At 36.9% G+C, this 14,602-nt stretch overlaps 2 protein-coding genes across 4 annotated transcripts in view; one reads left to right on the top strand and one right to left on the bottom strand.

Moving 5' to 3' along the window:
- Window positions 1-14,602, bottom strand: part of PPA2 (inorganic pyrophosphatase 2) — a 1,020,900-nt gene that overhangs the window by 330,822 nt on the left and 675,476 nt on the right. The window lies entirely within an intron of this gene.
- GSTCD (glutathione S-transferase C-terminal domain containing) overlaps window positions 7-14,602 on the top strand; it is a 133,330-nt gene continuing 118,734 nt past the window's right edge. The window contains exons 1-3 of one of the 3 annotated variants that reach the window (XM_050791482.1): window positions 7-245; window positions 9,595-10,041; window positions 11,063-11,530. In XM_050791482.1, coding sequence (XP_050647439.1) covers window positions 9,616-10,041; window positions 11,063-11,530 — 894 coding nt within the window. In that variant the 5' untranslated portion in view covers window positions 7-245; window positions 9,595-9,615. Of the gene's footprint in view, window positions 436-1,863; window positions 2,290-9,594; window positions 10,042-11,062; window positions 11,531-14,602 lie in introns of those variants that run through there. The other 2 variants (XM_050791484.1, XM_050791483.1) reach the window with 2 other exon arrangements.

Below are 14,602 nucleotides of genomic sequence, written 5' to 3'. Positions count from 1 at the left end.
GTAGGAAGTGACGTTACTTCCCTTTTTCCGGTCCGCCGGATTATGAATGACGGCCGGCGGGAGTGTTTTCCAGATAAACTAGCTGTCGTTTTTCTTCTGGCCTCTGTGGAAGCGAGTGGTCTGCGGGCAGCAGCTCCCAGAGGCAGCCTGGGAATTCCAGCTCGGGCTGGGCGGGAAGGCGCAGGCGGCCCAGGTCGCCGACACGCTCACGCACCCTACCTGCCTGGCCGCGCCTCTGCGACCAGGTAAAGAGGGCGCTCGGGCCGCCGGCTTCTCAGCCTCCGCGACCCCCAAAGGACCGCTCTTTTCTTCGGAGGTCTATAGGGCTGAGGATGCGGGGAAAGGGTGGGAAGGATAAGGGCGTGGTATCATCGTCCTGATGTTTCTCCAGCCCTGGGGCCGCCTCAAACTCCTTTTTGGCCACTCCTGCCGAAGGTGCGGGTTGAGGGCTCTGGGCTCCTCAGTAGTACGCGTTTCCCAGTTTCCTCCTAGCCAATCCCTAGTGTCTTCCTCTGCTGGAGAAATGGGACAGCTTCCAGTTGGAGGCGTTGGTGGGGGTGGTTTGATATTTGCTGTTAAGTGTAATTTCAGACCTCTTGGGTCACACTTTTAACTTCTCTTCTCTCTTTGGCATTGAGTTTTCCCTTCCAGCCCTTCCTAATTGCAGAAAGCAGTTCTATGTGAATACTACCTAACATTTACTCCAAAGGACTTGCCTCATTTTGGGCCATTCGCTTATGTTTTGTCATCACAGCAGTATCTCTTCGGTTTTTAACTTCTGTAGAAAGTTTAACTTGCATGAAAATTGCTTTGGCTTCAAAAACGTTTGCTAATACACGTACTTCCATCCCAACTTTCCACCTGGTTTTGGGATTAGATGACTTGTTTTTTTCCTCTTTATTCTTAATGCCAGGATCCCATTCCTTGTCATAAATTCTTGAATATCAAGAAAATGCCAGCCTTAGTAATGTATCGTGTGCTACATTATTGATAAAGAAGGTGGTGTATTTCTATTTTATCTAAGCTTATCGGTAAAAGCAGTGCTTACAGGAGAAAAGGCAAAAGCTAGCAAGAACTAGTGATGTGATAATTTTAAACATGTAAACATGGTTATTTAAATCCATGATAATAAACTGTTATAACACAACTAAATGATTCGCTGTCATATTTAATAAATCAAACATTAAGCTATGTGTTTTTTTTTTTTTTTTTTTTTTTTTAACTGCCTGATTGGGGGCACACACCACTGAGAGGATTGCTTTAAGCATACTCATTACTAAAAAGCGTGTATTACACCTGTAGATATTTTGTGAGGTCTCACTTCAAAAATAAGACTGAAAAGGTCAATGAGATTTGAGAATCATCTTATCAGTTCTTTTTATTTTATATATTTTACACTTTTTTTTTTGCTTTAATTTAAACAGAGCTCAAACTTGAGCGTCTCTAGTAGTGGGCCCATCAAGTTTTTGTTTTGTTTTGTTTTGTTTTGTTTTGAGACGGAGTCTCTCTCAGTCGCCTGGAGATGGAGTGCAATGGCCTGATCTCTCCTCACTGCAACATCCGCCTCCCGGGCTCAAGCAATTCTTCTGCCTCAGCCTCCCGAGTAGCTGGGATTACAGGCGCCCACCATCACACCCGGCTCATTTTTGTATTTTTAGTAGAGGCGGAGTTTCACCATGTTGGCCAAGCTGGTCTCAAACTCCTGACCTCAAATGATCCGCCCGCCTCGGCCTCCCAAAGTGCTGGGATTACAGGCGTGGGCCACCGCGCTGGGCCTGTTTTTGCTTTTTTAAATTTGTTTTACTTGTAGCTTTTGTATCATCTGTGATTTTTAAATAAAAATAAATACTGAGTATCCAATTAGCTTTTCTAACAAAGAATAAATACTGAATATCCAATTAGCCTTTCTAATAGCAACAATTTAGCAGCCCTCAAAATTAACAAATTCTGGAGCCAGCTAACTAATACATCTGTAGTATACACGGTTCCCTGGTGTGTGTGTGTTTATTCTAAGGTATTTAATGTAGTTTATGGAATTCTGTTATGCAGAATATTGGAACACTTGGAATGCAGATATTTAAACCATGTACATTAAAACAAGCACAGGTATTGTTTGCTGTGAAAATTAAGTAATTTTATTTCGTACTTGATGTTAGCCATTTGCGCTGTGGATCACTGTTAATTATGAGGTCTGGTTTAGCTGCAGGCATTATGACTCCATGGCAACAGATGATTCCCTGGGGGTCTCCAGAGAGAAGATTACACCCTTTGTTTATGGCTAAGGTTACAGTAAGCTTTTCATTTAAAAACTTTTTTCCTACTTCTTTACCAGATAAGAAAACAGCTAATTTTAATCATTGGCTTTTGTTCTCTAGGACTTAACTGCATCCCATATTACATATTTAATGAGCTTGAAAAAAATCTCAGTTTTTTTCTTATCTTTTTTGACTTTAAATATTTAAGGTAATTGGCTGCTATCTGTTGAGGGGCAAGCTTTTTTGTTGTTGTTGTGTTTTTTTTTGGTTAAATCTATGTTATTGTAATAAAATAGGGTGCAATATTCAACCAAATAGTGTTGTTTTATGAAAAACATAAAACCCAAGCTAAGTTATAAAATTCAAAATATTGAACATATGATGTAGGAGAGAGTTTTTAGCAGGTTTAAATTTTAATCTTTAAGAAAGCAGTTTGTGATTTTTCATACTTATAAACTGTGTTGAACTTCTTATTTTGTACAATGGGTTAGTATGCACATGGATTACGGGTTTCACATTTATATTTTACCTTTCGTGATTCCCTGGCTTTCAGTCTCAGTAACAACTATGTTTTTTCAGTGTTTGGGTGGGAAAAACTTTTCAGTCAATATAAATCCCTTACCTTTCATGGAAAGACGCTTGAAAATATGAAGCATAATTTGGGTTTTGCCCATCAAAGTTTGCATTTTTTTTTTTTTTTGAGATGGAGTTTTCCCCTTGTTGCCCAGGCTGGAGTGCAATGGCACCATCTCGGCTCGCCGCAACCTCTCCCTCCCAGGTTCAAGCAATTCTCCTGTCTCAGCCTCCCGAGTAGCTGGGAATACAGGCATGCCCCACCACGCCTGGCTAATTTTTTTTTTTTGTATTTTTAGTAGAGACGGGGTTTCTCCATGTTGGTCAGTCTGGTCTCAAACTCCTGACCTCAGGTGATCCGCCCCAGCCTCCCAAAGTGCTGGGATTACAGGTGTGAGCGACCGCGCCTGGCCCAAAGTTTGCATATTTTAATAGTGCCAATTGGTAAGGAATTTGCTTATAAATTATAAAGAAATAATAGTAGCTAGTATTTATTTAAGGACTTAATATGTGACAAGCTTTGTTCTGTACAGCACACTACATGGTAGGTACAGTTATTGTCTCCATTTTATAAGTGAGGAAACAGATATGCAGAAAAGTTTTTTATAGCTACTAAGAATCAGAACCAGGATATTTGCACCCAGGTAGTCTGGCTCAACAGTCTCGGCTCTAATCTATTACTTTATAATTCTTGTTTTATAAATATTCTCGCTAGGCACATGTATGAAGTCTAGTTAAGATTCTTAGTTCCTTTGCCCTGGATATAAGTATACATAAAAACTTCTGTGCTTGCTCTATTTATGAGTTTGGTAGATTCCATTTATATTTTTCCCAATTCACCTTACAAAGGTGATCTTATTTCTTCATTTTAATTTATACTTAGTTGATCCTTAAAATAGATTTATTAATTTGGAAAAGAAAGAATGGTGTCATGAAGAACGAAATTCATGTTGTACCAAGAATAAAGTTATTAATAATACTCTCAGACAGTGATTTCTAACATTCATGTATGCACATTCATTCCTTGAACTAAAGTTTGAGTTCATTAAACACTGGAGATATTATAGTGTTAGGTGATAAGAGCTATGAAGAAAAAGGGACGCTAGGTAAGAGGCTAGGGAGTGCTTTTTCAATTCAGGCAGTCAGGAGAGGCTGTTCTGAGTTAATATTTATGCAGATAAATCAATGAAATGAGGGAGCAAGCCATGTGAATCTCTTGGAGAAAAGCATTCTAGGCAAAGAAATAGCAAGTACAAAAATTCTCAAGTGGGAGCATTTCTGGCACCTTCCAAAAACAGCAAGGACAACTGTGGCTGGAAGGGAGAGAAGAAGGATAAAAGATGAGGTCAGAAAGGGATAGCTAGGGTCACAGTAGGCCTATAGGCCATAATAGGAAATTTGGATTTTATTCTGAGTGTGCTGAAGAGCCACTGGATGGTTTTGAGCAGGAGACATCTGATTTATGTTTTTAAGGATCATCCTGTTGTTGGAGAATGGACTGTTTTATGGCAAGTGGAGGAAAACAGTTAATAGGCTTTTGCAGTAGTCCTTGTAAGCACTGGTGATGACTTAGATTAAGGTGGTAGTGGTAGAGGTGCTAAGGAGTTGGATTTAGCGTATACTTCAAAGGTAGAGATGGCAGGGTCTGAGAGAGAGAAGAAAAGAAGTTGAGTGGGACTTTTGAGTTTTCGGCCTGAGCATCTGGTTGATTGGTGTTTCCATTTTACCAGGAAGTAGAACACTAAGGGAAGAGGAGCAGGTTTAGAAAAACATCCACATGGAGATGTCAGGTAGAATACAGGAGTCTGAAGTTAGGGGAGAAGATATGGCTGGGATATACATGTAAGAGTCAGATAATATTTAAAGCTATGGCACTGGAGATCACCCAGAACAGTGCTGTCATATTGTGAGTTGTGCCCCATTAATGAGTCAGGAAATCAATGTAATGAGTAACAACCAGCATTTAAAAAAACAAGCACAGAGGAAAAAATATCAGATTTATCCCATATAGTAGGATAAGTATTGCTTCATGACATTTTTGTTTCCATTTTATTCAGTGTATTGTGTGTTACATTATAAAATGTGTAACTAATTGTGTGGCATGATCACAAGTGTGAAAACCAGTATTCAAAGGATGAAGTGTGGATTGAGAAGAGGGCAAAACACTGAGCTGGGGTCACTGAGCCATCTGCAGAGTAGCCAATAAAAGGAATCAGGAAAGAATTGCCAAAGGATTTAATCCAGTGTAGAAACTTGTCAAATAACCCAGGGATGGAAGTTTATATCAAGGATTACTGAGACCAGCATACTTGCTTAGAATAACATAATACCTGACGATTTTCACTTTGGTAAAATTGCTTCAATTTATGAAATTTTATTTATAAATAGTACTATTATATTAGAACAATACCTATTCTTAAATGTCTCTAAATAAGATCTTTTATAAATTTAATTAATACTTTTGGACTGATGTACAATTCTCATCTCTATAATGGAAATAAAATACTTTTAAGGATTGTGAGCTTTAGAAGTAATGCACATGTTCTGTGTGCTCAGCACATAGTAGGTAGATGATAAAATGTATGTACTATTTAAAACTTTATTTACCTAACATTTATTGAACTCCTATCAAATTGTCACAAAGATAACTCATTTGAAAAAACAAAAAACAAAACACAGGTTGATAATTTGCAGCAATTATGCACTTTTTGGTCTTCATTATATAATATATAATTTATCTAATATATAATGTTGTACATAATGCCATAGATCTTGACTTGAATTTTGATCACAAAATTTTCTTTTTTTTTTTCTTTTTTTTTTTTTTTTTGAGACTGAGTCTGGCTCTGTGGCCCAGGCTGGAGTGCAGTGGCCAGATCTCAGCTCACTGCAAGCTCCGCCTCCCGGGTTTACGCCATTCTCCTGCCTCAGCCTCCGGAGTAGCTGGGACCACAGGCGCCCGCCACCTCGCCCGGCTAGTTTTTTTATTTTTTAGTAGAGACGGGGTTTCACCGTGTTAGCCAGGATGGTCTCGATCTCCTGACCTTGTGATCCGCCCGTCTCAGCCTCCCAAAGTGCTGGGATTACAGGCTTGAGCCACCGTGCCCGGCTGATCACAAAATTTTCAAGCTTTGTTTTTTCTGGACTGTGGAGAAGTATGCTTATTTTTAATAGTTTACTGTTTGTCTCTCTCATTCTCTGTGTTTTATCAAGGCTAAGATATATTCATTAGAATGAAAGTGCAAAAAAAAAATTCTGAATGCCTAAATATTAAACCTATGACTAATTCCACCATTTAAAAATACATTAGAACTTTCCTGAGTAATGAAATCAAAGCCATAATCTTTTCTTTTTACCTACTTATTAATTCACCAAGATTCCCAAGCAAACTGGCATGTCCGGGAAAGAGATGCACACTCTATTTAATATCCTGAAGTTTGTGGTTTTGTCTGCTACTTTCTCATTCCCTCTCTGGAGAGTGGCACCTGTCAAAGCTGAGAAAGAGCAAATCACTCTATTTCTGTGCTTGGCAGGAATGTAATATGGAGTAACAAGAGCTATGCCCCAGAAGCCCTAGAGACAGAAGTTGAGTCTATAGTACCTACCTTCTTAAAGATCATGACGAAAAATGAATGAACTAAGGCATTCTCAAGCTAGGAAAGAAAAAAGAGGAGGGATTTTTTTTTTTTTTTTGTCTGTGATATTTGCATACTAGGAGCAAATAGTGGTTCTTCTCTCTAAAAAGGCACAGTGCAAGCCAAAAACATCACGTTTGTACAGGTTTACTAAATAATATTTATTTTAAAAATTATATTAGTACATAATAGGGAAACATTCAAGGAGAGTAATTTTTTATTTTTTTACTCTAAGATCATTAAGTAACATTTTTAATCTCCCAGGGGAAAAACCAACATCTATATTTTTAAGAAAATACGTTAAGAATCAACAGTACTTTGTTGCATTGTCTCTCAGGCATCTCATTAATTTTTAGATATCACCGTGGGCAGGTTATTGCTATTCTGTTTTGCTGACATTTAGCATTTTAAGTGCTAACAATGAGAAGAGTTTATAGAATATGTCTAAAACCCTATTGTCATATTCTTATGTGCCTTGCAACATGGCAAATATAGACGTACTTTTTAAAAAATATATTTCTACATATCTTAAAAGCTATTAGATAGCATGACTTTGTTTCCAGTTTTTAAAAAGTGTTACGATGAGGCTCATAATTACTATTTTTTAGACTGCTGGGCAAATGATGAAATCAGCCATGTTTTCTTTCAAATCTGCTTTCTTGAAACACTTAGGGATCAGTCTTCTTTTTATTATCCTACTGGCAGGAGAGTGAGTCCAGAGCAAATTCCTCATAAAGACTGTTAATTCCTGGAAAGTGTGGTTGGTTCTTTTTGCCCTAGTGTTGTTACAGATCTCACTTTGTTTGACTGTTTTTAAGGACTCATAGCATAAAGGTGTTATATTAATAATGAAAATGTTTCCAGAGCTCTATTCAGCTTTATTTAAAAAACAAAACAAAACAAAACAAACTCTGACCTTTGATCTTTAATAAATACCTTTTTGTTTAAAAATTATCTCTCGGTGACAAAAATTTTAAAAAATAAGCTCAGGGAGAAAATGGCATCTGTAAGTTAAAAAGTTGTTCCTTTTACAGTACGTAAAATAATTTTCCCCCAGATAATCTTTTAAGAAGTAACAAATCATGGTATGTATCTGTTACATTTTAATAGAATAAATATAAAATAAAGCAGTAGTGATTATTTGTATTATTAAGAAACTTTATAAGATAATACTTTACTAACTATATTTCTTTTTTATAATGGATTATAAGTTATTTGCTTTTAAAGAATGAAGAACTAAGAGGCTTAAAGTGTTCAGGTTTTGTTTCAGATTTTTTTAAAAAAGGAATTTAAAATATTAAAGAAAATTTAGTATGATGAAGGTTTTCTAAAATTAAGTGTACACTAACATTTTGAATACACTTAAAAGACAGAGGTGCATGTGTACTTTTTAAAAGCTTTTAAAGTAATTTTCCTTCTAATATGTCATGTTTCTGGTACATATTTCCATGATGAATGCTTTTAAAGAGTGCCATCTAGTGTCAGTTTTGGAATAATTGTAATTTATGGATTAGAACATTGGGAATTTTTGACCCAGGAAATGTATAAACATAAAAAGACAGGACAATTGATAAAAAACTTAAGGAATATGACTTGAAAATAGCCATGAAGAATCTGATTTCAAGACTGTGTGTGTTTGCACCTTTAACCAGTGTGTATATTTATCTCTGCTTTCATTTGTCAAATACTGCTTGCTTATATATATAATAAGCATATAAAGCAGTGAACAAAAAATTTTTACTCATGGAACATTCTAGTTGTGGGAGACAAATAATAAAATATGGTATATCACCATTTTTTCAGGGAGCGTGGGGACTGGGGTTTGTGATTTAAATTGAGTAGTCAGGGAGGATCTCAGTAAGAAGTTGCCATTGAATAAATAAATACCTGAAGGAAGTGAGGAAGTGTTTTAGGTACTGGAAACACCAAGTGCAAAGGCCCTGATGTGGGAATGTACCTAGTGTTTTAGCAGGGGTCCCCCAACCCATGGCCCAGGACTAGTACCCGTCTGGGGCCTGTTAGGAACCCCACCTCAAAGTGGGAGGTGAGCGGCAATAAGCCAGCGTTACTGCCTAAATGTCGTCTCCTGTCAGATCAGCAATGACATTAGATTCTTATAGGTGCTCCAACCCTATTAACTGCACGCAGGAGGAATCTAGGTTGCACGTTCCTTATGAGAATCTAATGCCTGATGATCTGAGGTTTCATCCGGAAACCATCCCCATCCCCCTACCAACCCCTCATGGAAAAATTGTCTTTCATGAAACTGGTCTGTGGTGCCAATAATGTTGGAGATGGCTGTTTTAGAGGAATAACAATCTACTTTGGCTGGAACAGTGAGCAATGAAGAGAGTTAATGAGACAAACTCAGAGACATAAAAGAGGATTAGATCAAGGAGATTTTTGTAGGCTGTTGTAGAAACTTTGGCTTTTCTCTAAGGACAATGGGAAGACCTTGGAGGGTTTCGTTATGGGGGTGTAAAGGAAAAGAACGGTGTAAAGTGAGATGGGAAAGACACATAAGGAGCAGGTTTGAGGGTGGGAGAGAATAAGGAACTAGATTTTGGACATGTTAACTTTAAGATATCTCAGCTCTCACTATCCATGTTATGGGGAAATTTAAATATTTTTATATTATGATTTAGCACTCAGCAGCTATCACTTGAGTAGAATCTACTTCTCCTAAAAGAATGAATGTCCCCTCCCTATTATTTTGTAGGGTCATAAAAAAGAAGCAGTATGGAAGGGCCAGCACTGGCAAAACTTCTCAAGGATATTATCCCCAGACAGCTCTCAGTATTCTTGGTTAATTTATTTCCCCTTCTGTTTATCTCCTGTTCTCACCTATAGTGAGACCCCAAAGTACTTGATTGGGAGGGCTCTATTGGGAAGCACTGGGGTTTGCTCATTTTAAAGGAGCTGTTGTAAAATTTCCTCTAATGCTAGTCAATTGCAAAGGGTGGAATTTTTTCTTTTGGAAGTCATTTAGTCAGTCTTCAGAAACAAACCTCATAGCATTATTATCTACTGCAAATTTTTACTGATTTCTAGAACAGGCTTTTGAAACATTCATCTTTTAGCTTCTAAATGATTATATTCTAAGACCATAATCATTACAATTTATACTTTAGGTGACTCAATGAAAGAAGAAAATGAAAGCCATAAAGAAAAGTCTTACAGAAGAAGAATACCTGTATCTGGACTTTTCTCACCAAACAAAAGGATGCATCTTTCCTCTTCATACATCTGTAACTTTATTTCTGTTATCTTACTGTGACTGTAAAATCTTTAAAATTTGCTTAGTTGTCACCAAAGAAGTGAGTACAGATAGTTCACTACTAAGAGATGATCTGATCCAGGATGTTGAAATACAGATTATTTCAAGGCAAGAGCTCCCACCAATAGTCCAGAATTGCTGTTTGCCTGCAGTAGTAGAACGATCAGACAATTTTTGTAGAGCAGGACTTGCCGTTGTATTGAGACACATAATCCAGAAATCCTATGAAGCAGACCCCTTAAAGAAGGAACTTTTGGAACTTCTGGGCTTTAAAAAGACTTGCTTGAAAGCCTGTGCTGAAGTAAGTATAATGTCTCTTTTCTGTTATTTGAAGCTATAGAGTGGAGTGATAACATAATTACTTGACCATTTAATATTTTAACTTCCTATTAGGAATAAAAGTTTATTTTAAAAAACCACAGTAACCAATGAAATAAGGTAGCCCTTTGATATAGTTTGAATATTTATCCCCTCCAAATTTCATGTTGAAATGTGATCCCCAATATTGTTGGGGGTGGGACCTGGTAGGAGGTGTTTGCGTCATGGGGGCAGATGCCTTATAAATGACTTGGTGCTCTCACTGGGGTAATGTGTGAGTTCTTGCTCTGTTAGTTCACTAGAGATCTAGCTGTTGAAAAGCGTCTGGTACCTCCTCCTTGCTCTCTCTTGCACCCTCTCTCCCCATGCGACACATCTGCTCTCTCTTTGCCTTCTACCATGACTAAAAGCTTTTTGAGGTCCTGACCAGAAGCAGATGCTTCTTGTATAGTCTGCAGAACCATGAGCCAAATAAACCTCTTCACTTTATAAATTACTCAGCCTCACCTATTCCTTTACAGCAATGCAAAATGGGCTAATACACCCTTTACGTGTGCCAATATTTCAGTGCAGTATTGAAAAATAAGAATTAAGACTTAATTTATAAAGTTTGGAGACATTTTTAGAAAATAACTTTTTTTTCTTTATTTTAGTTATGTTGATTTTTAAACAGAATGTTTACATATAAATAGGAACTCAAATAGTAATGCTTTGGAAGTCCTGCTTATTGTAGGATCTAGGAGAATGGCGGGACAGGAGAGGTATATTTTTAAGGCTTTAAGAAGTAATGATTTATTTAGTAAGGGGAATACAGGAATGCTAAACCTCTTTTGCTTAATGTTTTTACTTCTAAAACATCGTGATGTGTCTCCTGATGTAACATAAAAGCCTAACCCAGGGATGATTTAGCTCAAAACTTATTTCCCAATAAGACAGTTATTTTTTCTCAAGTTATGTTGAAATTAAAAAATCCTCTCATTTCTTGTTTTGTTTTTGTTTTGTAGGTTAGTCAGTGGACCAGGCTATGTGAACTCACCATCCCTTTGGCTATTGAGAATTTTCTCAGAGAATCTTCTGACCAGCCCCCAACTATACCTGTAGAAATACTACAGCTAGAGAAAAAGCTTAGTGAGCCTGTTAGAGTGCATAATGATGATAAACTCCGCAGGCAGAAACTCAAGCAACAGAAGGCTGATGGAGTTGGGCCTCCCCTTACTAAGGGAAAGGCAAAGAGCAAGGTCCACACGCAGGAAACATCTGAAGAGTTGGACTCTTCATCTGAGAGTCTGGAACTGAAAGTGGCATTCTCAAAGCTCACAGTGCAGGAAGAACCAGCTACTACCAACAGAGAGCCTTCTCACATCAGAAAAGCAAAAGCCTCCGACCTTCCACCTCTGGAGCATGTGTTTGCAGAAGGGCTTTACTTCACTCTGGCAGATATCGTGCTCTTGCCCTGTATCCATCATTTCTTGGTAAGGTTTTGTCTGGACTGTACACATTACTATGAGTTTCGGTCTATGAAATTGCCTAGGTTTGAATTTTTATTCTCATTCTTATTGCCAGTATGCTGCTGGGCAAGTTATTAATGTCTTTCTCCATTTTCTTATCTGTAAAATGGAGATAATAATAGTACCTATCTAAGAGGAAAAATGTAAGGAACAAATTAAAGTTTGTGTAAAGTATGGAGAACAGTGCTTGGCACATAGTAAGCTGTCAATCAATGTTAGTAATTATTATGACTTTTAATGTGAAATTGCTAAAATGTTAACAGTTGTTATTATTAACTTCAAGTTTCTATTGTGATTACTTTCTAATATTAGAAGGTCCAAGTCGGCTCTGTGGTACCATGGATAGTCCGTTGGACTTCTACTATTAGAGGATCCAGTTAAAAAAAAACAAAAACTAAAAATCTTGTCAGCTAAATTTTATAATTATTAGTCACTTAAATTAATCTTATGTTAGGTATTATCAAATTGAAAATATTTTATTCTGACCTGTATGCTTCTCCGTTCTCTCTGAGATTAAAGTAGCTGGCTCTGTTATTATGTGCTGGGGGAGGATAGAAAGTTTTCTGAGTAGGAAGATCTCTCTCTCTCTCTCTCTCTCTCTCTCTGTCTTATACACACACACACACACACACACACACACACACACACACACACATGCACACACACATTCCCTCTGTGCAAGAAAAAAGAACAGGGTGAAAATAATACCAGAGTGAACATAGGAAGCTTAGCTCTCTGCAGCCTTCCAATTGGTTTTCAAGAGCTGCATTGCTTTTTGCTTTTGTTTTTTTTTCTTGGAAGCATTTCCCCCTTTTCCCTACTAAGGAATCAGATATTAGATTTCATTCTCATTATATATCACCAACAATTCAGGTATCTTTTGACAGAAGAGACTTCTATTGAAAATCTATGTATTTGAAGGCTTTGCTTCACAAGTAAATTAGGCAGTATTGATCAATTGTCATTTTCTTAAAGAACATTTCTCTTTTCCTCAAAATTGAACCAAACTTGGCAACCAAAACAATGTAAAAATAGGGAGATCCAGGAATTGTTTAGATGTTGATTGGTATTTTAAATGCCAAATGTCATAATTTAATAGAGTCCACAGAGTTGAGTGGGAAGAAGACATTGATTTTTAAATTTTTTCCTAGTCAAATGATTTCTAGATTCTCTTCTCCATGATCCCTCTCCTCTATTACCAAGTTCAGTCATTAGAGCAGTCATTTGATACATTATGAAATACTTGGTCTTCTGTCTTCTTGACTTCTTTGGGTAACTGTATTTCCAGTTTCATCAGAATTGAATGAAAGTAGCATATCCATTCCTTTATTGAAGAAATTTATTAAAATGATGTGAATATGTAAACTAATTCTCGAAATATTTTCCTTCATTCCTTTGTATTTTTACTGGATTTTTTTTTTTTTTTTTTTGAGATGGAGTCTTGCTCTGTCACCCAGGCTGGAGTGCAGTGGTATAATCTTGGCTCACTGAAACCTCTGCTTCCTGAGTTGAAGCAATTCTCCTGCCTCAGCCTCCCAAGTAGCTGGGATTACAGGTGCACGCCACCATGCCCAGCTAATTTTTCTATTTTTTAACTAGAGACAGGGTTTCACCATGTTGGCCAGGCTGGTCTCGAACTCCTGACCTTGTGATCCGCCCACCTCATATTTTCAGGAATTCATCTTTCTTTGATAAAGCCTTGATACTTGTTATATTTTTCTCCTTTAAATCATCTTGGGTAGTAAAGAAGTCATTTTAATTCATAGAGTGGTTATGTTGGCAAGCCTTTTTGCTTGAATTAACATACATTGAGGTGAATGGAGTGACCATCCAAATGATCAGAATCAGGATCAAGTTCATCATCAGTAATCAAGGTCAAGTTACCAGAAGCATTAAACTGAATCTAGGGACAGAATATTTAGTCACAGGAATAAAGTCAAGGACATAAAAGTAAGGAGTCAGTTTTGCTAAGTCAAGGTTTGAATTCCTAAGGGACAAAATGAGAAGAACTAGGGAAAATACCCAGTTCTGATAAACAGAATAAAACCAAAGATGGAAAACAATAACAAGTAGAATGGATGAGGTGTTTTTTTGGTTTTGTTTTTTTTAATTAGTCAGAGACAAACATGGAAGGGCTAAGGTATTATGTATAAAGCTGCTGCAAGCTCTTTTTTTCCAGAAAATACTTTATTACTTTACAAAGTTAACCCGTGATGGCTCACCACCTCTTAAGGAAAGGGGCCTGACGATACCCTCTCCTCTGAAAAGTCTTAGAAATAGATTTAAAAGGAATAAATTAATAGGTACACTCATGTTTCCCCCTCTTTAATCCATTTACTAGAATTTTCTGGTAGATAGCGTATCAAGCATATGGGAGAAGTAGCAATGAATAGCTATACTAGGGCAAAATCCTACTGTTCCAATACTAGAAGATTGTATGTTATTTTTCAAGTGGTACTAGTAAGCAAATACACTTTGATAGAAGTATTTAAAACATTATTGTACTCCTATAAGACAGAAAGTTTGCATTTTATAATTTTATAAAATCTTACTTGTAATTTGAACACTTATGATTTGATTTTCTACATTTTAACTTCTAATGCTTTGAATTGAGTTTAAATACACACACACACACACACACACACACACACACACACACACACCCCTTTATTAGCTTAGGTAAAATCATTCCTCTTTTAGAAATTGATTTTTTAGCAAAACTAAATACCTCTTCCTGTGTTCCCATTGGCATAAAATTGGGAACCTCACTTTTTGCTGGCATATTACAAAAATGGTAGCTGCTACTTATTTAGTGGTAAATTTGTATTTTCTGTGTCTTCTCCTATGCATTAGGTCCTCAAGAGCTTTTAGCTTTAACTCACTACTTCTAATTTATAAGTAAAAAATGGAGAGCTGGGATTATATTTCCATTTAGATAGGTTGTTTACTGTTTTTTCTCTGCTTACACTGCTCACCTAAACATCTGTGAGTATATTTTCAAAAAAAGAGGTATGACTAAGGAAATGATATAAAATG

Source organism: Macaca thibetana, chromosome 5, assembly GCF_024542745.1.
Source record: "Macaca thibetana thibetana isolate TM-01 chromosome 5, ASM2454274v1, whole genome shotgun sequence".
NCBI classification, from domain to species: domain Eukaryota; kingdom Metazoa; phylum Chordata; class Mammalia; order Primates; family Cercopithecidae; genus Macaca; species Macaca thibetana.
Note: the sequence above shows the minus strand (reverse complement) of the source record. Positions and strands in the feature narration are given on the sequence as shown.